The 21,893-nt window shown below is 51.9% G+C and overlaps 1 protein-coding gene across 5 annotated transcripts; it reads left to right on the forward strand.

Moving 5' to 3' along the window:
* Positions 1–702: 702 nt before the first annotated feature.
* On the forward strand, positions 703–21,362 carry KIF23 (kinesin family member 23). Of its 5 annotated transcripts, none has more exons than XM_048317960.1 (24): positions 703–812; positions 1,192–1,255; positions 3,011–3,139; positions 4,029–4,134; positions 4,570–4,706; positions 5,500–5,609; positions 6,616–6,786; positions 7,739–7,780; positions 9,412–9,524; positions 9,799–9,920; positions 10,307–10,409; positions 10,698–10,777; positions 10,863–10,982; positions 11,430–11,589; positions 12,367–12,534; positions 12,764–12,921; positions 13,169–13,342; positions 14,643–14,822; positions 15,059–15,346; positions 17,424–17,654; positions 18,551–18,633; positions 19,323–19,404; positions 20,121–20,191; positions 20,634–21,362. In XM_048317960.1, exons 1-24 carry the CDS (start codon positions 802–804, stop codon positions 20,647–20,649), a joined length of 2,919 nt encoding a protein of 972 aa, XP_048173917.1. In that variant the 5' UTR covers positions 703–801; the 3' UTR covers positions 20,650–21,362. The 5 variants fall into 5 exon arrangements, with proteins under 5 accessions (XP_048173917.1, XP_048173919.1, XP_048173918.1 ...); XM_048317961.1 differs by having other exon boundaries at positions 704–812; positions 1,195–1,255; XM_048317962.1 differs by lacking the exon at positions 7,739–7,780.
* Positions 21,363–21,893: the final 531 nt, after the last annotated feature.

The raw sequence follows: 21,893 nt of genomic DNA on the forward strand, positions 1-21,893 counted from the left end.
ACAGCAAATCCCAAACAAATCCAGGGATTTCGGGATCACATCCCAGCAGAGCTCCCTCATCCCTCCTCGGCCCCGTGGATTTGGACAGGCTGGAAAACAGAAGGAATTTAGGGATCCTCCTGGTCATTTTATCCCCGTTTTTTTTTAATATCCTTGAAGCGTATGATGGAAACATGAATGAATTTGGACTAAAACTGGGAATTCCCTGGAATTTAACAGGAATTGAGTTGTTCCCCCCGATTTCCCCATTGGAATTCATTCCCTTGGCAGGAAGTTTGCTTTTCCCTGGACTTGTTCTGCCGGGTTTTTCCCACGTGTCCCAACACCACACTGGAATGTTTATTTTCCGCCACGGATCATTTCCCACAGGTTGAGAATTAACTCGTTTCCAATGGTTGGGAATTAACTGATTGACTGAGTCACCTCCAGGCAGGCACCCAGGGAAACCCTGGCCCTGCAAACGGGCTGGATTCCACCCGTTTTCCTGAAAGATTGGGATTAGGTGGATAAAAAGGGAATAAAGTCTTGGAAAACCGGGCCGCGCTCCCGGATCCGCCGGGGCCGGGATTCGAACCCTCAGCTCCTCCTCCGCCGCCACGGCAACCAGCAGGGGGCGCCCGCGCCTCGGGCCGCGCCCCTTTGGCGTCGCCATGGTGACGCCGTGCGTGATGACGTCAACGCGTACGCGCGCGCTGATTGGTCGGATTTGAATCGCGGCGGGCGCGCGGCCGCCGCTCGGACCCCGCCGGCCGGAGCGCGACCCCCGGGCCCTGTCGCGACAGCGGCGGCGGCACCCGCGACATGAAGGCGGCGTGAGTGGCTCCACAGCCCCTTCGGGCCCGGGGAGGGCGGGTTCGGCCTGGGGGTCCCCGGTGTGGGGCAGCTCCGGCCGGAGCGGCGGGGCCGCCCCTCATGGCTGCCCCCAACCCCTTCCCGGTTCCTTCCCGCTCATCCCGGTTCCTTCGCTTCTCGGCTTTTACCCCCAGGTCTTCCCGGTCCCCCTCCCTTCCCTGTCCTCCCCCTCCCTCGGGTGTCCCCCCAACCCCCTCAGGGCTTCTCCGTCTCCCCCGGTTCCTTTCCCCCTCCCTTCTCCCGGTTTCCCCCCTTCTCCCGGTTCTCCCCGGCGCTTCCCGGCTTTCCCCCATCCCTGTCCTCCGCTCTTCCCCTCCCCTCACGGCTCTCTCCCCTCAGTAGGGCCAAGACACCGCGGAGGCCGAAGAAACCCACGAACCCCACGCTGAAGGACCCGGTGGGGGTGAGTTCGGGGACGCTGTCCCGGTCCAGGGGCTCATCCCGGTCCCCCTGATTCCCACCTTTCCCCATTCCCAGGTTTCTTGCCGCTGTGTCCCGGTTTGGGGGGCTCATCCCGGTCCCCCTGATTCCCACCTTTCCCCATTCCCAGGTTTCTTGCCGCTGTGTCCCTGTTTGGGGGGCTCATCCCGGTCCCCCTGATTCCCACTTTTCCCCATTCCCAGGTTTATTGCTGCTGTGTCCCGGTCCGGGGGCTCATCCCGGTCCCCCCTGATTCCCACTTTTCCCCATTCCCAGGTTTCTTGCCGCTGTGTCCCGATTTGTGGGGCTCATCCCGGTCCCCCTGATTCCCACTTTTCCCCATTCCCAGGTTTCTTGCCGCTGTGTCCCGGTCCGGGGGCTCATCCCGGTCCCCCCTGATTCCCACTTTTCCCCATTCCCAGGTTTCTTGCCGCTGTGTCCCGGTTTGGGGGGCTCATCCCGGTCCCCCCTGATTCCCACCTTTCCCCATTCCCAGGTTTATTGCTGCTGTGTCCCGGTCCAGGGGCTCATCCCGGTCCCCCCTGATTCCCACCTTTCCCCATTCCCAGGTTTCTTGCCGGTGTGTCCTGGTCCAGGGGCTCATCCCGGTCCCCCTGATTCCCACCTTTCCCCATTCCCAGGTTTATTGCTGCTGTGTCCCGGTCCAGGGGCTCATCCCGGTCCCCCCTGATTCCCACCTTTCCCCATTCCCAGGTTTCTTGCCGGTGTGTCCTGGTCCAGGGGCTCATCCCGGTCCCCCCTGATTCCCACCTTTCCCCATTCCCAGGTTTATTGCTGCTGTGTCCCGGTCCAGGGGCTCATCCCGGTCCCCCCTGATTCCCACTTTTCCCCATTCCCAGGTTTCTTGCCGCTGTGTCCCGGTTTGGGGGGCTCATCCCGGTCCCCCTGATTCCCACCTTTCCCCATTCCCAGGTTTATTGCTGCTGTGTCCCGGTTTGGGGGGCTCATCCCGGTCCCCCTGATTCCCACTTTTCCCCATTCCCAGGTTTATTGCCGCTGTGTCCCAGTCCGGGGGCTCATCCCGGTCCCCCCTGATTCCCACTTTTCCCCATTCCCAGGTTTCTTGCCGCTGTGTCCCGGTTTGGGGGGCTCATCCCGGTCCCCCTGATTCCCACCTTTCCCCATTCCCAGGTTTATTGCTGCTGTGTCCCGGTTTGGGGGGCTCATCCCGGTCCCCCTGATTCCCACTTTTCCCCATTCCCAGGTTTATTGCTGCTGTGTCCCAGTCCGGGGGCTCATCCCGGTCCCCCCTGATTCCCACTTTTCCCCATTCCCAGGTTTCTTGCCGCTGTGTCCCGGTTTGGGGGGCTCATCCCGGTCCCCCCTGATTCCCACCTTTCCCCATTCCCAGGTTTATTGCTGCTGTGTCCCGGTCCGGGGGCTCATCCCGGTCCCCCCTGATTCCCACCTTTCCCCATTCCCAGGTTTCTTGCCGCTGTGTCCTGGTCCAGGGGCTCATCCCGGTCCCCCCTGATTCCCACTTTTCCCCATTCCCAGGTTTCTTGCCGCTGTGTCCCGGTTTGGGGGGCTCATCCCGGTCCCCCCTGATTCCCACCTTTCCCCATTCCCAGGTTTCTTGCCGCTGTGTCCCGGTTTGGGGGGCTCATCCCGGTCCCCCTGATTCCCACCTTTCCCCATTCCCAGGTTTCTTGCCGCTGTGTCCTGGTTTGGAGGGCTCATCCCGGTCCCCCTGATTCCCACCTTTCCCCATTCCCAGGTTTACTGCCGGGTGCGGCCGCTGAGCCGCGCGGACCAGGAATGCTGCATCGAGGTCATCAACGACACCACGGTGCAGATCCACCCGCCCGAGGGCTACCGGGTGTTCCGCAATGGCGAGTACCGCGAGGTAAGGGCTGCATTCCAGCCTGGAATCCGCCTGGAAGCGCTGCCCAGTCCCTGGAAGTGTTGTTGGAGCGGCCTGGCTTCATGAGAGCTGGCCCTGCCTGTGCCAATGGGGTTATCTTTAAGGTCTCTTCCCACCCCAACCCTCCTGGAATTCCAGGAATGACACATCCAGCTGCTTTTCCCTGCTCTCCAAGTTTTCCCATGGCTCGTGGGACTTGCGGAGTGCCAAATCCGAATGTTTTCAACCCGAAAACCCATCTCTAGCAAAAAAAGAGTACTTCCATAGCCGTAAAATGTAGGGAAAGGACCTTAAAGCTCATCCTATTCCATGGGCAGGGAAACCTTCCGCCATCCCAGGTTGCTCCGACGTGGCCTGGGATGTTCCAGGGATGAGGAATCCACAGCTTGTCCTGGTGGGAATGCTAGCTGGGGTTTTGTTTCCGATTTCAGCCTGGGAAATCCTTGTGGGAAGTGTGTTAAGGGATCTCCAAAGGTTTAAGTGGAACAGGCAGAGCTTTGTTAAATGGTGGCAGATCGAGTTCCGCTCAGGAGCTTCAAATCCGGGTGTTCCTTTATTTTAAGCAAGAGTGCTGATGGAAAAACGAGCAGATTGATTAAAAAAAGTAAAGCCAGGTTGAAATGTAGGACTGGAGAAGGATCCCAAACTCAATAAAAAATGGAAAAATTGAAATTAAAGAAAAAAAAGTTGAAATGAGGGACCAGCCCCACTTTGGTCACGGCGGTTGTTCCTTTGCTCGGATTCCGGTGGGGGCTCCAAGGAAATTCCAGCTTTTAGCTGTAAATTGGGAATGCTGTGGTCCGTGGGATCCTCCCTGGACGCTCCTGGCCATGGAGCTGGAGGTTCAGGGTGGTTTTCCCTCTCTTGGCAGACCCAGTATTCCTTCAAGGAGGTGTTTGGCACCCTGGTGGTGCAGAAGGAGCTCTTCGACGTGGTGGCCAAGCCGCTGGTGGAGGATCTGATCCGGGGCAAAAATGGTGAGCAGAGATTTCGTCCTGTGTCCCTTCCCCGTGCCTGCAGGCTCCCATTCCCAGGCTTTCACAGCTCCCGAGGTTTCTTACCTTGTTTCCTTGGAATTGTGGCTCAGCTCCTCGCACAGCACCCTCGGAAGCTCTTAAAGCTGTTGATGGAAGAGGAATGGTTTGGGTGGGAAGGGATGACCCAGTCCCGTGGGCAGGGACACCTTCCGCTATCCCAGGCTGCTCCAAGCCCCATCCGGCCTGCCTGGAACATTCCAGGGATGGCACAAGCTGTGCCAGGGCCGGTTTCTGGTGGATCCTGGAGAGGACCATGAGTATTCCCAGCTGTGACGATCGGCGAGAGCTGCCAGCGCTTTTGATGGCGTGGGGTACTCGAGGTGCTTTCTTCATTCCCCAAATCCCGCTGATTTCTCCCTCTGCCTGTATTCCCAGGTCTCCTGTTCACCTATGGAGTGACGGGCAGCGGGAAGACCCACACCATGACGGGATCTCCTGGGGATGGGGGGCTCCTGCCCCGCTGCCTGGCCATGATCTTCAACAGCATCGGCCCCTTCCAGGCCAAGAGATTCGTGAGTGCCTGCCCTGAATCCTCCCCAAATCCCTGGATAACGGGTTCTGCGCCAAGGAAACCCGGCCTGGCGCTGGAGGGCTTGGAAGAGGAAAAACCCCAACCCCAAGGTCCTCATTCCAAAAGGGTTTGGATCTCTGGGAATGCTTTTGAACCACTTGATGGTCCCAAGCCCATCCTAGGAAAAATCCGGGATGATTTCTCCCTCTGGAAGCTGCGGTGTGTGAGAGATGGAAAGATTTGAGGCAGAAATCAGGGATTTAACGTTTTTCCCGTTGGGATGTGAGGAGCAGGGCCAAGCTTGGATGAAGATCTGTGGTCTGGTTGTCCTTAAATAGTTGTTAATTCTTTAATAAGCTCTAAAAATAATTAATGAAGAAGTATCTTCCCGAGTTCTGGAATGAGATCTGCAGGAATCTGTGTCCAAAATCACGGGATCGTTAAGGTTGGGAAAGACCTCCAAGATGGAGTCCAACCTCTGATCACCACCCTGTCAGCCAAGAAATGGAGATGGGAGGCTTTTCCCAAAATTCCTTGGGATTTTTGGCATTTAAAGATACTGAAATAATCCTGGAATTCTCATCCTTGGGAGCTTTTCTAAAACATTCTTTTGGGAATTGTTTCCGTCAGCTCTTGGTGGGTTGAGCACCAATGAGGGCTGTGGTATGAATTAATTAATTAATCAGTTAATTAATACCAGCCTAATCAAACTAATTAATTATTGAACCAAAGAATCCTTTGTTGGCTGCCACCTGGATGTTGGAATTGGCTGAAATTCCTGGTTTTTCCCTCAGGTTTTCAAGCTGGATGACAAGAACGGGGTGGATGTGCAGAGTGAGGTGGAGGCTCTGCTGGAACGCCAGAGGAGGGAGGCCCTGCCTGTCCCAAAAACTCCGTCTGGGAAGTGAGTGACTCTGGGAAGAGCAGAGGGAATTTATTCCCTAGGACTGGGACACTTTTAGGGTGCTTTTAATTAATCTCGGGCTCTGCCCTTGAAGAAATGAAAGAAAAGTTGGGAAAAATCAGCAAATCTTTAGTCATTAATTAGGCAATTGTGTCCCACTGAAATTCCCACTCTGTTCCTGCTGTTTTCACAGGTGATTTCTACTTGGAGGAAGCCATTCCACAGCTTTTTTCCCTGAATTTCCCCTCAGAATTTTTGACCTTTTCCCCTCAGAATTTTTGGCCTTTTCAGTCAGAAATTTTGGCCTTTCCCTCTGAATTTTTTGCCTTTCCCCTGAATTTTTGGCCTTTCCCCCTGAATTTTTGACCTTTTGTCTCAGAATTTTTTTGACCTTTTCCCCTGAATATTTGGCCTTTTTCCTCAGAGTTTCTGGCCTTTTCCCTCAGGAATTTTGGCCTTTCCTCCCTGAATTTTTGACCTTTTCCCTCAGAAATTTTGGCCTTTTCCCCCTGAATTTTTCACCTTTTCCCCCCTGAATTTGAAAGGCACCTTAAAGTTGTTCTCGTGCTGTGGGCAGGGATGATAATAATAATAATAATAATAATAATAATAATAATAAATAAAACATGAATGGAAATTGAGTGTATTCCATGTGGTTTGAGCAGTGATTTAAACGAGCAGGCTTAGTCTGGTTTTGTACCTGTTAAGCCAGGACTAAACCTGTTAAGCCAGGACTAAACTGCTGTGGCTTGGAGTAAGAATCCTGTGAAGTCCAATTTGGAGCTATTTCCATAGAACCATGGAATTTCCTCAGTTGGATCGTGGAATTCCAAGCACGGAACTTCCTCAGTTGGATCGTGGAATTCCAACTCCTGGCCGTGCACAGGACACCCCAAGAACCAGAATTTTGCCAAATATGGAGCATTTCCCCACCGCAACCCTGCAGATGTGCCCTGGCGCGTTGTGGCTCCCGGGAATTCCATCCCCATCCCTTTGTTTCCCGCAGGAGACAGCTGGATCCCGAATTTGCTGACATGATCAACGTCCAGGATCACTGCCGGGTGGAGGAGGTGGATGAGGACAACGTCTATGGCGTCTTCGTGTCCTACATCGAGATCTACAACAACTACATCTACGACCTGCTGGAAGAGGCTCCCTTCGAATCCATCAAACCCAAGTGAGTTTGGGAATCCGGCATTTTCCTCGCCTGGGCTTGGGAATCAGCACCAAACCACTGGAAGAGGGGGATGAGGACAATGTCTGCAGTGTCTCGGTGTCCTCTGCTGACATCTGCAACCTCCTCGGAGCCCATCAAACCCAAGGGAGTTTGGGAATTTCCATATTCCCAGCCCAGGAGGCTTTGGTAGGATCTCCAGCGTGGTTTGTTGGTTGTAGCCTTAGGGAGCCTTGCTCAGAATTCCTGGGAATCACCATTAAAAACACATGGAAAGGAGTCCCGCAGGAATATTTCAGTACTGATGGCCAATGCTTGGTGCTCCCTTCCTCGTTAGGACGGGTGATTAACAAGCAAATCTTTAATTAATTAGGCAGTTGTATGCCGCTGATATTCCCAATCTATTCCTGCTGTTCTGACAGGTCATTCCAACTTGGAACAAGCCATTCCGTAGCTTTTTTTCCCTGGAACCAGTGAAAAACACTGGTTTGGTGCTCCATATGTCCATATTATTCCACTTGCTATCAGTAATTCCCATAAAACCAGAAATTAATTGTCTCCTCGTGAAATTTGGGGGTTATTTTTCCATAGGTGGGCACTTGTGAGGCCTAAAATAAGTAGGGAAAATCTGCAAATTCCTCTTGGAATCCATGTATTGAAATTCCAACTCCATTAACAGAGCCCATCAGTCCTGTGTTCATTAAGGAGCGGCTCATTAACAAAGACTAACGAGGGCAAAGCAAACCAGCAGCTGCCTCCAGGGTCCTCATTCCAAAAGGGTTTGGATCTCTGGGAATGCTTTTAAACCACTCAATGGTTTGGTGCTTACTCCCCAACCCCATCCCAAAAAAAAATCCAGGATGATTTCTCCCTCTTCCAAGCTGCGGTGCGTGAGAGATGGAAAGATTTGAGGCGGAAATGGAGGATTTAATATTTTTCCGTGTTTTTTTGGTAGGTGGAACAGTTGCAACACTCCTGTGAGAAATGGAGACTTTGTGTATGTTATTCCTGTTATTCCAGTGCCATTTCCCCTGAGTAGAAGCAGAAAATTCCCTGCTTTTCCTTGCTTTCCTAGGAAATCTAGGATGCTCTCCTCGCTTCTGTGTGCTTGTAGAAAAGCAATAGCTGCCACCAGAGCAATTAATTGCAATTAAATGGCTGCTAATTAGAGCGGTAGCTGGAGTGTCACTAATCTTGGCTGTGTGTCCATGTCCTGTATTCCCTCTTCCAGCTTTTATTTGGATAATTGACCTTTTCACTCAGAATTTGGACTTTTTCTCCCCTGAATTTTGACCACTTTCCCTCAGAATTTTTGGACATTTTTCCCTCAGAATTTTGACCATTTTCCCCCTGAATTTTTGTCCTTTCCCCCAGAATTGTTGACCTTTTTCCATCAGAATTTTTGGACATTTTTCCCTCAGAATTTTTGGCCTTTTCCCTCTGAATTTTTGGACACTTTTCCCCCTCAGAATTTTTGACCTTTTCCCCCTCAGAATTTTTGACCTTTTCCCCCTCAGAATTTTTGACCTTTTCCCCTCAGAATTTTTGACTTTTCCACCAGAATTTTTGACCTTTTCCCCCTGAATTTTGACCTTTTCCCCTTGACTTGTGACATTTTCCCTCCAAATTCTGAATTTTCCCTCAGAGTTTTGACCGTTTTCTCACAGAATTTTGACCCTTGTCCCTTGGAATTTTGTCCTTTTCCCTCAGAATTTTGACTGTCGTCCCCCTGAATTTTTGACCTTTTCCCCTCAGAATTTTTTACTTTTCCCCAGAATTTTTGACCTTTTCCCCCTGAATTTTGACCTTTTCCCCTTGACTTGTGACATTTTCCCTCCAAATTCTGAATTTTCCCTCAGAGTTTTGACCGTTTTCCCACAGAATTTTGACCCTTGTCCCTTGGAATTTTGTCCTTTTCCCTCAGAATTTTGACTGTCGTCCCCCTGAATTTTTGACCTTTTCCCCTCAGAATTTTTTACTTTTCCCCAGAATTTTTGACCTTTTCCCCCTGAATTTTGACCTTTTCCCCTTGACTTGTGACGTTTTCCCTCCAAATTCTGAATTTTCCCTCAGAGTTTTGACCGTTTTCTCACAGAATTTTGACCCTTGTCCCTTGGAATTTTGTCCTTTTCCCTCAGAATTTTGACTGTCGTCCCCCTGAATTTTTGACCTTTTCCCCTCAGAATTTTTTACTTTTCCTCAGAATTTTTGACCTTTTCCCCCTGAATTTTGACCTTTTCCGCTTGACTTGTGACGTTTTCCCTCCAAATTCTGAATTTTCCCTCAGAGTTTTGACCACTTTCCCCTCAGAATTTTGACTGTTGTCCCCCAGAATTTTTGTCCTTTTCCCTCAGAATTTTGACCACTTTCCCCCAGAATTACTGACCTTTTCCCCTCAGAACTGTTGACCTTTTCCCCTCAGAATTGTTGACCTTTCCCCTCAGAATTTTTGACCTTTTCCCCTTGACTTGTGACCTTTTCCCTCCAAATTCTGAATTTCCCCTCGGAGTTTTGACCTTTTCCCACTGAATTTTGCCCTCCAAGAAAACCTGCATGGCAGGAAGCTGCACAGAAAACTCCACTCTAACGGGATTTGTTTGTTTTTCCCTCTTTCCTGCTATCCTGAAGACCTCCACAGTCCAAAATCCTTCGGGAAGACCAGAACCACAACATGTACGTGACGGGCTGCACCGAAGTGGAGGTCAAATCCACAGAGGAAGCTTTTGAAGTCTTTTGGAGAGGTAAATCTTGGAATTCAGGGCTGCACCCACATCCCAGCACCTTAAACATTATCCATGGGCAAGGAAATTCTGTTGGATCAGCTCCATCCAGCCTGGCCTTGGGATACTTCCAGGGGTGGAGCCATCCACACCTTCTCGGGGCATTTAGGGCCTCCCCATTCGCAACCCTTCCCAATATCCCACAGCTGTGAAATCCCTCACACCCTGATGCTGGAAGAGGTGGGAACTGTGGGAAAGCAGCAGGATTTGGTGGGAATGTGGGGTGTCTGAGCAGGGCAGAAGAAGCGGCGCATCGCCAACACGCAGCTGAACCGGGAATCCAGCCGCTCCCACTCCGTGTTCATCATCAAGCTGGCGCAGGCTCCTCTGGATGCGGACGGGGACAACGTGCTCCAGGTGGGTTCCGCCTTATTCCAGGAGAATTTTATGGAGGTTGCCTTGGAAACAGCTCCCGTGTGTCTCAAGTGTGGAGGTGACAGAATTCATCTTCTTTTTGTCGGGAAGGCGGCATTAAAACACTGCCGATTCCTTAGGTTTCCACCTTTTCCTTTGTTTTCGTTGGGAAGCTAAAATTTTGGGAATTTGAGTGATCCTGTGGCCCAAGGCAGTCGGGATCTGCCAAACTTCCCAAAAAACCCCTGGTGCTTCCCAGCTCCCTGTGCTGTACAAACCCCTCAGAGCTTGTATCCAGCACGTTATTTGGAAGTGGGTGTTGGGATGAGGTGTCCCCCCACCCCTTCAGAGGGAATACTGAGGCATCCAGGATTTGCTCTGTATCCCAGGAAAAGGAGCAGATCACCCTGAGCCAGCTGTCCCTGGTGGATCTGGCGGGAAGCGAGAGAACCAACAGGACCAAAGCCGAAGGGAACAGGCTGCGGGAGGCAGGTAAGAACCCTGCTAATTAACCCTGCTAATTAACCCTGCTAATTAACCCTGCTAATTCAGCTCCGACTAATCCTGTCTCCTAGGGAAGAATCCCAGGAATTCTTGTTACGATCAGTTAGGATTTGATGACCTTAAATCTTCCCGTTTGGAAACCAAGCAGTGCTTGTGTCACTTCGGTTCATTAGAGCAATTAGCTGCGACAAATATCATTAATTAGGCGATTTATTCTTCTGCATAATTCGGGAATGTGATCCAAGGGCTGCTCACGGAGTTTGGGGTTTTTTTTAGGGAATATCAACCAGTCGCTGATGACATTAAGGACGTGCATCGAGGTTCTGCGGGAAAACCAATTGTATGGAACGAACAAGGTGGGCATCCCTTCCCTAATTATCCTGGAATTTGATGTCGTGGGTAAGGAAAACTCACTGGATCTTCCATGGCCTTTATTCCCAGATGGTTCCATACAGAGATTCCAAACTGACTCATCTCTTCAAGAACTATTTTGATGGAGAAGGGAAAGTTCGGATGATCGTGTGTGTGAATCCCAAGGCTGAGGACTACGAGGAAAGCCTGGTAAATTCCCTTTCTCCATTCCCTCCTGCTCTTCTTTTCCTGTTTTTTTCCCTGAATTCTTGTGCTCCAAGAGATTTGAGGAGCTCTAATTGTTGTTTGAGCGCTTCCATTATAATTTTGTAGGGTAAATCTGCTCTCCGAGTCTTGTTTTCCCTGTTTGAGTTACACCTGCTCCCTGCTTGGAAAATGGGCAAGGTTTCCCTACTTACAGAATTCCATGGAGCCATATTGAAGTGTTTAATCCCTACTATTCCAAGAATTCCAGCTGGCTCTGCCCAAGGTTTTGTGGCTCCTTGTGGGGAGGTTTCTGGATGATCTCCAACCGTAGCTGGCAACTCCTCACTATTTCAGCCGGATAATCCATCCTCTCCTACTTTTAGTGACTCAGCCCCCGCTCCCAATCCCAGATCCAGCTGCTCCTGGTGGTTTTTCCCTGTTTTCTTGCAGCAAGTGATGCGTTTTGCAGAGATGACCCAGGAGGTGGAGGTTGCCAGGCCCGTGGACAGGCCCCTGTGCGGGCTGACCCCGGGCCGGCGCCTCCGGAACCAGGCATTCCGGGAGGAGCTGTCCCGGAAACTGGAGCTGAGGGGCGGCCCCATCGGAGCAGGTGAGGGCTGGAGTGGGGAATTCTGCTCTGGGAATGTTCACCTGGAGGAGGGAAGGCTCCAGGGAGAGCTCAGAGCCCCTTCCAGGGCCTAAAGGGGCTCCAGGAGAGCTGGAGAGGAACCTGGGACAAGGGATGGAGGGATGGGACACAGGGAATGGTTCCCACTGGGAAAGGGGAGATTTAGATGAATCTTGGGAAGGAATTGTTCCCTGTGAAGGGCTGGGCTGGAATTCCCAGAGCAGCTGTGGCTGCCTCATCCCTGGGATGCCCGAGGCCAGGTTGGAATGTGGGACAGTGGGAAGCGTCCCTGCCCATGGAACGAGATCACTTTAAGGTCCCTTCCAACCCAAACCATTCCATGATTCCAGCAGTTTTCCATTAGGAATTAAAGGCTGGGAATGAAATTTGAAACCAATTTCCTTTGAGCCTTAAGAGTGCCAGAGGAGCCTCAACGCCCTGTGAGCCCTGCAGCAGCTGCTGCTCTTCCCACTCGGCGGCTTCCCTGTGGAAATCTCCGAGGAATTCCTTGTTACTGGGATAAATCTGCAGTCCCGATACTGCAGCTCCTGACAGGAAATTGTGCCAAGGAAATTGTGGGATGTTCCTGGACGTTCAGGACCCACTTTCAGAGTAAAACATGGAATCGAGGATATCCCATTTAATCCTTTCCCATCCATCCCCTCTTTGGAAACCCGTTGCTCCCGTCAGTCATTCCCAGTTCTTCCCCATTGGCCGTGGGAATTTTCCCGTCCTGCTGACGGATTTTCCATCCTGCAGAGCCAGAGGAGCCATCGGCTGCCGAGCTGTTTTTCCAGAGCTTCCCTCCCCTGCCTTCCTGCGAGCTCTTGGATATCAACGACGACCAAACACTCCCGAAGCTCATCGAGGCCCTGGAGCAGCGCCACAAAATGAGGCAGATGCTGGCAGAGGAATTTTCCAAAAACGGTAGGAATTTGCCCCAAATTGAAACAACAGGGCAAAGCTCAGATTTGGCGCCTTTTTTACTCCTCAAGGGATCCCTTCCATCCCAATTTTCTTGTTTCGATTGATCTTTTCCACCTTTTTCTGAGGAATTTTGGGCTTTCAATTGGTTGGGAAAAACAGAGCTTTGGGTGTGAGGGAGATAAGGGAGAAGGTGAGAGATAAGAGAGAAAATCTCATCATTCTCTTCCAGTTCTCGCCTTTAAAACCATGCTGCAAGAATTTGACTCCAGTGTCGCATCCAAGGAAAATTATATCCAAGGAAAACTGGCTGAGAAGGAGAAAACCATAACAGGCCAGCGAACGGAGATGGAACGCCTGGAGAAGAAGATTAAAACCTTGGAATACAAGGTCAGTTGGGTCATTTTGGAGCAAATCCCCCTTTTTTTTTTTTTTATGGATCATTCAGAAAATTCCGTGATATCAGGAAGAAATATTTTGGGGGGAATTTTCACGAAAGGTTTTTGGGCTTTTTTAGGAGGCGAGGCTTTTAAAGTATCCAAAGGGGGCAATTTAGGATTGGAAACCGCTATTTCCAGGGAAATACAAACCTTGGAGGGGTTGTATTCCCACCCAAATCCTCCCTCTGTTCCCACAGATCGAGATTTTGGAGAAAACTGCCACGATTTATGAGGAGGACAAGAGGAACCTGCAGCAGGAGCTGGAGAGCAAGAGCCAGAAGCTGCAGCGGCAGGCGTCGGACAAGAGGAGGCTGGAGGCCAGGCTGCAGGGAATGGTGACAGAGACCTCCCTCAAGTGGGAGAAGGAATGCGTGAGTGCCGGGAATTGGGAGAAGAGCGGGATGGAGGTAGCCAGGGTTTGGGATTTGGGTGTGGGGCACCCTTAGGGAGGGGATTTCTTGCTGTGTTTGGTGTCTGCAGGAATCCCGGGTCAGGAATTGCTCATGGAGGTGCTTGGTGAGCTCTGCTGCTGGGAAGGGAGGGGAGGGAAGGGATTGAAGGGAATGGAAGGGAAAGGGAAGGGATTGAAGGGAATGGAAAGGGAAAGGGAAGGAAGGGAAGGGGAAGGAATGGGATGGAAGGGAAAGGAAAAGGAATGGAAAGGAATTGAAGGGAAAGGAAAGGATTGGAATGGCAGGGAATGGAAAGGGAAGGAAGGGAGGGGAAGGAATGGAACAGAAAGGAATTGAAGGGAAAGAAAAGGAATGGAAAGGAATAGAACGGAAGGGGAAGGAATGGCATGGAAAGGGAGGGAAAAGAATGGAATGGAAGGGAATGGAAAGGAAAGGAATTGAAGGGAATGGAAAGGAAAGGAAGGGAAAGGGAAGGAATGGAATTGAAGGGAAAGAAAAAGAATGGGAAGGAATTGAAGGGAAAGGAAAGGAATAGAATGGAAGGGAATGGAATGGAAAGGAATTTAAAGGAATGGAAGGGAAAGGGAAGGAATGGAAGAGAGGGAAAGGAAGGGAAAGGATTTGAAGGGAATGGAAGAAAAGGGAAGGGAAAGGAATGGAAAGGAAGGGAATGGAAGGGAGAGGAAAGCAATAATAATGGAAAGGAATGGAAAAGAAGGAAGGGAAAGGAACAGAGAGGAAAGGAATTGAAGGGAAGGCAAAGGAAAGGAATTGAAGGGAATGGAAGGGAAAGGAAAGTAATGGAATGGAGGGAAATGGAAAGAAATGAAATGGAAGGGAATGGAAAGGAAAGGAATGGAAAGCAAAGGAATGGAAAGGAAAAGAATGGAAGGGAATGGAATGGAAAAGAAGGGAAGGGAATGGAATTGAAAGAGAAGGGAAAGGAAAGAAGGAAGGGAAAGGAAAAGCCGGGGGTTGGGCTCTGCTCCCAGGGAACAGGGGCGGGATGAGTGGGAATGGCTTCCGGCTGTGCCGGGGGAGGGCCAGCTTGGATACTGGGAAAATCCCCTCCTGGAAAGGGCTGTAAACACTGGAACTGCCCCAGGAAGTTTGGAACCCCCATCCCAGGAGGTGTCCAAGGAATTCCTGGACGTGGCACTCAGAGCTGGGTTCAGTCCCAGCTTGGAGTCAGTGATCCTGGAGGGCTTTCCGAGCTCAGCAATTCCATGTTTTCCCGCTGCTTTCCCTGTCGTGGCAGGAGCGGCGAGTGGCGGCCAAGCAGCTGGAGATGCAGAACAAGCTGTGGGTGAAGGACGAGAAGCTGAAGCAGCTGAAGGCCATCGTCACCGAGCCCAGAGCCGAGAGGCTGGAGAGGCCTTCCCGGGAAAGGGAGCGGGAAAAGCCTCTCCCGAGATCCGTGTCTCCTTCCCCAGCGCCCGTAAGTCACTTCCAAACCTTCTGGATTGAGGGAAAAGCGTTTTTAGGATGAAGCGCAGGGATTTTAGTCATCAGTAGCCCCCAAGCACAGAGCTGGAGCAGCTTGGATTCCTTGTGTCCTGTTCATTCTTCATCCCCTCTCCCACCTCCTGGTATCCTTAGGAGCGGGAAATCCCTGGATCTGTCTGTCCCTGTTGGATGCCTCCCGTGTCTCACTGACCTCTCCCTTCTCCCCAGAGCTGTGGTGACCCCGCTGAGCTTGGGGACAGCCGGGTGGCCCCGCGGGTGCCCAGGCGCTCCAACTCTTGTGGCAGCATCTCTGTGGTCTCCTGCGTGCTGGAGTGGGAGGAGAGAGCCCCTTCCTGCAAGCCAGACAGCATTCCCAAATCCAGGAATAAAGCGGGAGCAGAGCCGGCCTCAGCCCGGCCCAGCCCCAGCAGGAGGAGAGGGAAGTGCTGGACCGGAGTGCTCGAGGTGCCTGGGTCTAGAGAGGAGCTAGAGCAGGAAGAGGATCCGTGCTGCAGGGTTAGTCCTGGCCTTAGCGGGGCTGAGCCCGGCTTAAAGGTTCTCGGACCTTGAGCCCAGCTTAAATGTTCTCTGCCCTCGAGTCTGCCTAACATAGAGTAGAGCTGTTCCTAAATGTGTCCCGCTGGTCCCAGACTGAGCCTGGCTGCTCTCTCCGCCCTCTTGGTGTTTGGAACTTCCTTGGAAGTTGAGAATTCCCACTTTTAGGGAGCTCTGAGGTGGCCACACTCTGCTCTAGCCGTGGGTGTCCTCATGTTTTCCCTGGTCTTTCCCTTTCCCTGGTCTTTCCCTTTCCCTCAGGTCTCCTTCAATCCCTCCTGCAATTTCCCAGCTTCCAAGGTGCTCTGGGAGCTTGTGCTGCCTGGAAACATTCCTTGGATGAACCTGTGGGCCTCAGCTTTAACTCTCTTCCCTAATTCCCATTAAACTGGGAGCTCCCGATTCCATGGATTTCCGTGGAACTGCTGTTGGTGGGATCCCATTTCCTGGCACTCCGGTAAATCCCGGAGTGGTGCAATCCCAGCTCCTGGCAGGAGGGAAGTTTTTCATGGCATGACTCATTCTGGGGAGTATTCCCAAACTTTCTGGCCCTTGGAAGCGAGGGATGAGCTGTTCAAGTGCTGATCCAAGGAATTCATCCATCAACCACAGGATGTCCTCTCCTTAGAGCATCATTCCTAAGGCACCTTGGAAGGATTGCTTCCCAAAAAAATCCATGGAAATCTCCTGTCTCTTGGTCAAAGACCTCCTAATTAACGTTAATTAATCAGCTGATGGGATTTGCATCCAAGGATTTGGGTGGTGGAACCTCCTCATAATTAAGGAGGTAAATGGAACAGAAAATTATTCCGTAAATGGAACAGAGTCTCCAAATCCTCTCCCAAAAACCCATTCCGAGATCTTGGAATGTCTCTAGTTTTAAAGTTTCCGGGATGTTCTGATGTTTCCTGAGCAAACATTTCCATGGTCATAAAATTCCATGGCTGGAGTTCCATCATTTCTCATGGATTTCCAACAGCTGGGAGCGATTCCCTGGTTCTCACAAGTGTTGGGGGCTCTCCATCCCTCGGAAATGTTGGAAATCCCTCCTGAGGATGGATTTGTTTGCCTGGCTGCCTCAGAATTCCATCTAGAATCGGGATTGCATCCATGAGGACACTCTTTTCTGCTTGGTTAAAGTATTCCGGGAATGTGGAACAGGCTGAGCTGGGAGGGATCCATCAGGATCGGAGTCCAGCTCCTGATCCCAACAATCCCAGCCTGTTATCTTCGGGAGCATTCCCAGAAACGCCTGTTCCAGTGTGGAATAGAGGGGGACAATCCCCTCCCCTCCTCTGATGTGGAGTCGGAAATTTGGGAGGAGCCAAACCAGAGATTTCCACCTGGAGGAAACTTCCCTGGATGAGCAATGTGACACATTGGACAACAATTCCCAAAAACCAGCAACTGGCAGGGAATATTCCATGGATAATTCGATACCCAAGAAATGGGAACTGGCCTGGAATATTCCATGGATAATTCGATGCCCAAGAAATGGGAAGTAGCCTGGAATATTCCATGGATAACTCAATACCCAAGTAATGGGAACTGGCCTGGAATATTCCATGGATAACTCAATGCCCAAGAAACGGGAATTGGCCTGGAATGTTCCATGGATAATTTGATACCCAAGAAACAGGAACTGGCCTGGAATATTCCATGGATAATTTGATACCCAAGAAATGGGAACTGGCCTGGAATATTCCATGGATAATTTGATGCCAAGCTCTTGGTGGTGCCTTCGGGGTTTAATCCAAGTGCACTTTGGGGAATTTGGGAAGAACTTTTCCAAACCTAAATTTCCTCCTTGAGGAAACTTTCCTGGATGTGCAATGCGACAGATTAGACAACAATTCCCAAGAAACAGGACCTAGCCTGGAATATTCCATCCATCATTCCATGCCAGGCTCTTGGTGGTGCCCTCAACATCCACCTCGCTGACCAAACCTTTGCCGCTCCCACCAACCCTTCCCAGCCATTCCCGGTGCTCGTTCCCGGTGCTCGTTCCCGGTGCTCATTGCCGCTCTCCCGTTCCCAGAGCGCTCCGGCGGCGCCGCTGCGGCCGCGGCGTTCCCGCTCGGCCGGGGAGCGCTGGGTGGATCACCGGCCGCCGGGCCACGTGCCCACGGAGACGCTGCTGCAGCCGCGCGTGCCCAGGGCCATCACGGTGGACGCGCCCAGCGAGAAGGCCCTGGCCAGGTGTGACCGCTACCTGCTGACCCACCAGGAGCTCGCCTCCGACGGGGAGATCCAGACCAAGCTCATCAAGGTGGGAAGCATCTTGGGAATGTTGGGAATGTTGAGTTGGAACCGCCCAAATTCGCTTTGGAGCTTCCGTGGTTGGGTTCCAAGGTTTTCCCTGGAAGTTGTCGGTTTGAGCTCGGCCGTTGTTTGATCGAAGCCATTCCAGGCTCGTTGAGCTCAGCGTTTTCCATCAGAAATTCACGGGAATATCTTCATGGAAAAAGGTGGTCAGGCATTGGAATTGCCCGGGGAGGTTTGGAGTGCCCATCCCTGGGTAATTCCCAAGGAATTCCTGGATGGAGGGATTGGGCACAGCTTGGACTCGATGATCTTGGGGGATTCCATGATTCCTTAAAAGTAAGGAATGGGAATTGCCTGCCCAGGGAGCTTTGGAGTTTCCCAAGGAAGGTTTGGAGTACCCATCCCTGGAGGTGTCCAAGGAATTCCTGGAAGTGGCACCTGGGGCCATCCTTCAGTGGTGCTTTGAGGGTAGGACTTGATGATCCTAAAGCTCTTTTCCAACCTAAACAATTCCATGAATCCGTGGTTTGTGGATCCCATGGTTTGTGGATTCCATGACTTGTGGATCCCATTATTTTTGGGATCCTGTGATTTGTGTGATCCAGTGATTTTTGGGATCCCATCGTTTGTGGGATTCCGTGATTTGTGGATCCCATGGTTTGTGGATTCAGTGATTTTTGGGATCCTGTGATTCGTGGATTCCACTATTGGTGGATCCCATGATTTTTGGGATTCTGTGACCGTGGATCCCATGATTCGTGTGTTTCTCTGTGGAAAAAGGCAACAATCCACTGGCAGGAATCCATTTGTGTCCAGATCTCCTCGGGCTGGAATTCTGGGATGAATCCTGGTGTTATTCCTATCCCAATCCCGCTTTTCCTTGTCCTTTTCCCATTCCAGGGGGACGTTTTCAGGACCAGGGGCGGTGGCCAGGCTGTGCAGTTCACGGACATCGAGACCCTCAAGCAGGAATCTCCTACCGGGTGAGCCTGGAATCCCGGAATTCCCAGGATTCCAATCATGGAACCTTTCATTTGAGCCTCTGGAATTGTGGAATTCCCAAGGTTCCAAATGTGGAACCTTTGATTTGAGCTTCTGGAATTCCTTTAATCTGAGTTTCTGGAATTGTGGAATTCCCAAGGTTCCCATCATGGAACCTTTAATTTGAGGTTCTGGAATTCTCAGGATTCCAATTGTGGAACCTTTCATTTGAGGTCCTGGAATTCCAGAATTCCCAAGGTTCCAAATGTGGAACCTTTAATCTGAGCTTCTGGAATTCCCAGGATTCCAATCGTGGAACCTTTCATTTGAGCCTCTGGAATTCTGCAATCCCCAAGGTTTCAATTGTGGAACCTTTCATTTGAGCTTCTGCAATTGTGGAATTCCCAAGGTTCCTTTAATCTGATCTTCTGGAATCCTGGAATTCCCAAGATTCCAATCGTGGAACATCTGAGCTTCTGGCATTGTGGAATTCCAGGAGCGTGCATGGAACCCGATGATCCAACAGGAAAATCCAACTTGCAATCCCATAAACTTGGAGAAATTTATGGATGCTGGAGCTGCTGCAGCTCCAGGATTTTTTAAGGAAGGACAAAGCGTTTCGCAGGGTGGGAATTGGGAATGTGGCATATTCCATGAGTTTCGTGCTGGAATTCTGCCTTTTCCGGTGCAGGCGGAAGCGCCGCTCGTCCCCTCCCGATCCCGACCCTGCCGGGGATGCCGCCGACTCGGAATGGACGGATGTGGAAACCAGGGTGAGCTGGGAATGCCTCATCCTCAATCCTGGAATTCTGGGATGGGATGGGGAGGGGAATAGGAATGGGAATGGGGATGGGGATGGGAATGGGATGGGGATGGGATGGGGATGGGATGGGATGGGGATGGGATGGGGATGGGGATGGGATGGGATGGGGATGGGATGGGGATGGGGATGGGATGGGGATGGGGAGGGGGATGGGGATGGGGATGGGATGGGGAGGGGGAGGGGGAGGGGGATGGGGAGGGGGATGGGGATGGGGATGGGATGGGATTGGGATGGGATGGGATGGGATGGGGAGGGTGGATGGGATGGGATTGGGATGGGATGGGATGGGATTGGGATGGGGATGAGGATGGGATTGGGATGGGGATGAGGATGGGATGGGGATGGGGATGGGATGGGATGGGGAGGGTGGATGGGATGGGATGGGATGGGGATGGGATGGGATTGGGATGGGGTGGGATTGGGATGGGGATGGGATGGGGATGGAGATGGGATTGGGATGGGGATGGGATTGGGATGGGATGGGTTGGGCCAAGAGAACCTAAACTCATCCCCATCCGGCCATTCCAAGGACAGGGCTGCTTCCCGCTATCCCAGGCTGGCCTTGGGCATTGCAGGGATCCAGGGGGTCCCAAGCCCTCTGGATGGGGCATTCTTTGGGAATGCTGGGAATGGCGGGAAGCATCCTGACTCTGGCTGTATTCCCAGTGCTCCGTGGCCGTGGAGATGAGGGCGGGATCGGCGCTGGGACCGGGATACCAGCACCACGCCCAGCCCAAGTGAGTGCTCCTGGAATTCTTTCCCAGCAATTCCAAACCTCGGGAATGTTTTTCCCCCAACTTTGCTGCTCTTCCCACTTTAGCTTCGCATTCCCGACTGCAAAAGGGTCGGGAATGCAGTGGGAATTCCTTGGAATTCCCTCTCCTGCCCCCTTTCAAAGACTGCTCGTGTTATCCACTGGGAAATTCCAGTTTCTCCAGATTCCAATTCCCTGTGGGAAGAGGGAATTGAAGGATGGGAATCCAGCTTGGTTTGCTGCTCCCACTGCCTAAAAAAACCAAGGAAAACACCGGAGATTTTGGGGTTTCCTTGGATTAAACGTTGGCATTTTTAGGAGCTGTGGGATTTGGGGCTGCAGAAAACCAGGAATGGGCTGTTGGCTGCTCCCGGAATTCCTCTGGATGAATCCTGAGAGTTCTGTGTACCTCTTTCCCGTCGCAGGCGCCGGAAGCCCTGAACATTTCCCGCTGCAATCCTGGTTTTTCCCAGCCTGAGGAATTCTCCGCTGCTCCTCAGGAACCGCTTTGTGCTCATTCCCAGAGCTTTTCCGGGAATCCTGTGCCGGGAAATGGTTCCGTGTACGATCCCAAAGAAGTTCTGGATGGAAGTGTCATTTCCCATCGATTTCGGGAAGTCCTGAGTCTCCCTCTGGAATTCCAAACCCTTCCTGTATTCGTGGAGCTGCGAGGTTTTTCCCTCAGAGGTTTTTCCCGCTTTTTCCCGGATTTTCAGTCCCAAATCCATCTTTTCTGGTCATTCCCTCTTCCTCTCTCCCGAGGAGATCCGGGCGCTGCTGTTTTGAGCACTTTAAGGGGGTTTTTAGCCATTCCCGATTTTCTTGGAGCCAGGAAAACCTTGGGAATACGGATTTCTTCCGGCAAGAATCCATCTGGAATATTTCAGGTTGTCCAGGAGCTGCCAGAACATTCCAGAGTCGCCAAAATCCCGCTGGCAGCAGCGGGAATTCCCATCCCGCCCACTTCGGGCGTGCGAGGAAATCACAGAATGTTTTCCGTCTGGGAACAGGGGGAAAAGGGGGATTTCCTCAGGGGTAGGGTGGGAATTTGCTCTCCATGTGATCAATAAAGAAATCCTTTAATTCCAAACCCTCTTCCCGCTGTTCCGGGAATGCCGAGCGGAGCAGCTTTCCCTGTCTTCGCAGAAACTTGGGATGAGAGGCGTTTTTTTGGGATCGTTCCCGATGTGAAATCCTGGAATGCCTTGGGATCCCGAGATGGGCTTGGAACAGGGAATTTGGGGGTGGAAAGGGAATTCGGGAATATCTGGAGCCGTTCCGATGGATTGCCTCGATCCGAGGGGGTCCAGAATAAGGAGAAGCTTTTCTTCCCGAGCTTTGGAATCATCAAATCCCGGGATGGGCTGGAAGGGATCCCACGGGCACAGACAATTCCCGCTATCCCAGGCTGCTCCAGCCTGGCCTGGGATATTCCAGGGATCCAGGGACACTCAGGGAATTCCAGCCCTCCCAGGCAGCAATTCCCAGTATCCATCCAAATCTGCCCTTTCCCAGCAGGAAGCCATTCCCTGTCCCTCCATCCCTTGTCCCAGTCCCTCTCCAGCTCTCCCAGAGCCCCTTGAGGCCCTGGAAGGGGCTCTGAGGATTCCCTGGATCCTTCCCTTCTCCAGGTGAACATTCCCAGCCTGGCTCCAGCCCTCAGAGCAGCTCCAGGGCCTCTGGAA

Source organism: Corvus hawaiiensis, chromosome 13 (genome assembly GCF_020740725.1).
Source record: "Corvus hawaiiensis isolate bCorHaw1 chromosome 13, bCorHaw1.pri.cur, whole genome shotgun sequence".
NCBI classification, from domain to species: Eukaryota; Metazoa; Chordata; class Aves; order Passeriformes; family Corvidae; genus Corvus; species Corvus hawaiiensis.

Bases quoted from the DNA above. Each gene is read 5' to 3' on its own strand.
- KIF23 (XM_048317960.1), top strand. The intron at 7,781-9,411 runs GTATGTTATTCC...GCTATCCTGAAG, and splicing joins GTGAGAAATGGAGACTTTGT to ACCTCCACAGTCCAAAATCC. The intron at 13,343-14,642 runs GTGAGTGCCGGG...CTGTCGTGGCAG, and splicing joins TCAAGTGGGAGAAGGAATGC to GAGCGGCGAGTGGCGGCCAA.